The sequence below is a fragment of the Babylonia areolata genome, chromosome 21 (assembly GCF_041734735.1).
Source record: "Babylonia areolata isolate BAREFJ2019XMU chromosome 21, ASM4173473v1, whole genome shotgun sequence".
Classification (NCBI taxonomy): domain Eukaryota; kingdom Metazoa; phylum Mollusca; class Gastropoda; order Neogastropoda; family Buccinidae; genus Babylonia; species Babylonia areolata.
The window spans coordinates 15,816,144-15,818,033 of NC_134896.1; the positions used below are offsets into that span (position 1 = coordinate 15,816,144).

At 47.0% G+C, this 1,890-nt stretch overlaps 1 protein-coding gene across 1 annotated transcript in view; it reads left to right on the plus strand.

Moving 5' to 3' along the window:
• Positions 1 to 1,097, plus strand: part of LOC143296722 (dynein regulatory complex protein 8-like) — a 10,811-nt gene extending 9,714 nt beyond the window's left edge. The window contains exon 6 of the mRNA XM_076608779.1: positions 876 to 1,097. Within this exon, the coding sequence (XP_076464894.1) occupies positions 876 to 991 (116 nt within the window). The 3' untranslated portion in view covers positions 992 to 1,097. The remainder of the gene's footprint in view (positions 1 to 875) is intronic.
• The last annotated feature ends 793 nt before the right edge of the window (positions 1,098 to 1,890 follow it).

A 1,890-nucleotide genomic window follows, 5' to 3' on the forward strand; every position in this document is an offset into this window, starting at 1 on the left:
GCTATTCTTATTCGTCGTTCATATTATTCTGTCTTATTTCATTTTATTTCTTTATTTTTTTATGTTTTGTTTCGTTAAATGGGCAAAATTGTAAAAAGGCCTTTACTGCGCCTAATTCCTTACCCATTAAAGATTTAATCAATCAATCAATCTCCTCCTCATCCTAATCCTCCTCCTCCTCCTCCTCTTTCTTCTTCTTCGTCATTCGTTGCCTTCTCGCTGAGCTCTGTGTCATTGGGGCGCCGCTCTGGAGAACTGTTCACCAGAATCCCCCCCACGTCTGTCGGTTATGTGTCTGGAAGCCCGGGTCTTTTTGCATTCTGTAGCGTATTTGCATTTGTATTTCTTTTTATCTTTTTATCACAACAGATTTCTCTGTGTGAAATTCGGGCTGCTCTCCCCAGGGAGAGCGCGTCACTATACTACAGCGCCACCCCCCCCCCCCCCCCCCCCCCCCCCTTTTCTTTTTTTTTTTTTTTTTCCTGCGTGCAGTTTTATTTGTTTTTCCTATCGAAGTGGATTTTTCTACAGAATTTTGTCAGGAACAACCCTTTTGTTGACGTGGGTTCTTTTACGTGCGCTAAGTGCATGCTGCACAAGGGACCTCAGTTTATCGTCTCATCGGAATGACTAGCGTCCAGACCTACCACTCAAGGTCTAGTGGAGGGGGAGAAAATATCGGCGGCTGAGCCGTGATTCGAACCAGCGCGCTCAGATTCTCTCGCATCCTAGGCGGACGCGTTACCTCTAGGCCATCACTCCACTAGCAGTAGCAGTTAATATAACCGGAATGCGCAGCAAAAACAACAATGACAACAACGAACAAACAAACAAAAAAAGAAAGAAAAAAAAAAGAGACGTATTTTGTTCTCCAGGGGAGCCGTTTACGTCAGAGGAGCTGGAGGAAATGATGTCACAGGCCTTGGACCCCGACAAGGGCTACATCCCTTACAAGGACTACGCCTCGCTCATGGCCGCCGAGGAAACGTGACGTCACCCACCCGAACCCTAACCCCCACCCCCAAGCCAGCTAAAAGCAGAAGACAACTTGTTACTAAAAAAAAAACAAAAAACAAACACACAAAAAACCCGTCCATCTGTCTGTCTACACCACGTTGAACTGCGACTACCAACCAAGCAACCAATCCCCCCCACCCTCACCTCTCCCTTCCAACTCCAGCCCCCCCCCCCCCCCCCCCCCCCCCCGCCCCCCCGTCCCCCCAAAAAATCATTCTCCTGCCTTGCCTGCTTGGTTGTCTCAACAGTATATATTATGTATAGCAATTCACTTTTCTTGTTTTCTTTTTTTTCTTCCCCCACCCCTCCCCCTGCCCTTCACCCCCCCCCCCCCCACCCCCCCACCAAAGCAGATGTGATGCAGCGTATATGGATCAGTCCGCACGCTTTGACATCTCCTTGAAACTCTTCTTGTTCCACCATCGCCACTGGAAAACAAAAGAAAATGAAGAAAAAAAAGTGTGAAGAAAAGAGAAAAGAAAAAGGAAATATTAAAGGACTCAGTGTGTGTGTGTGTGTGTGTGTGTGTGTGTGTGCGAAGGGGGGTGAGGAACCTGGGAGGGGGTGAGGGGTTGGAATAGAATAGAACAGAACAGAATAGAATAGAATACTTTTTATTGTCATAAAACCTTAAAGTTTATAAGACACGATGAAACATGAAAATGGGTAGTGACTAACTGATGGCACTGCTTTGGCTTCTGTTCTGTTCTACTGTCATGAGAGTGAGAGAGAGAAGAGAGCATATCTCCTTTTGCTTGATTAACAGTCGCTCCTTTTGGTTTAGGAGGTGAAGGATAGTTGGTGGGTGGATGGATTGGTGGGTTGGAGGTTGTTAAATGATTGTAGGCGTGGGGGGAGAGTGAGGAGGTGGGG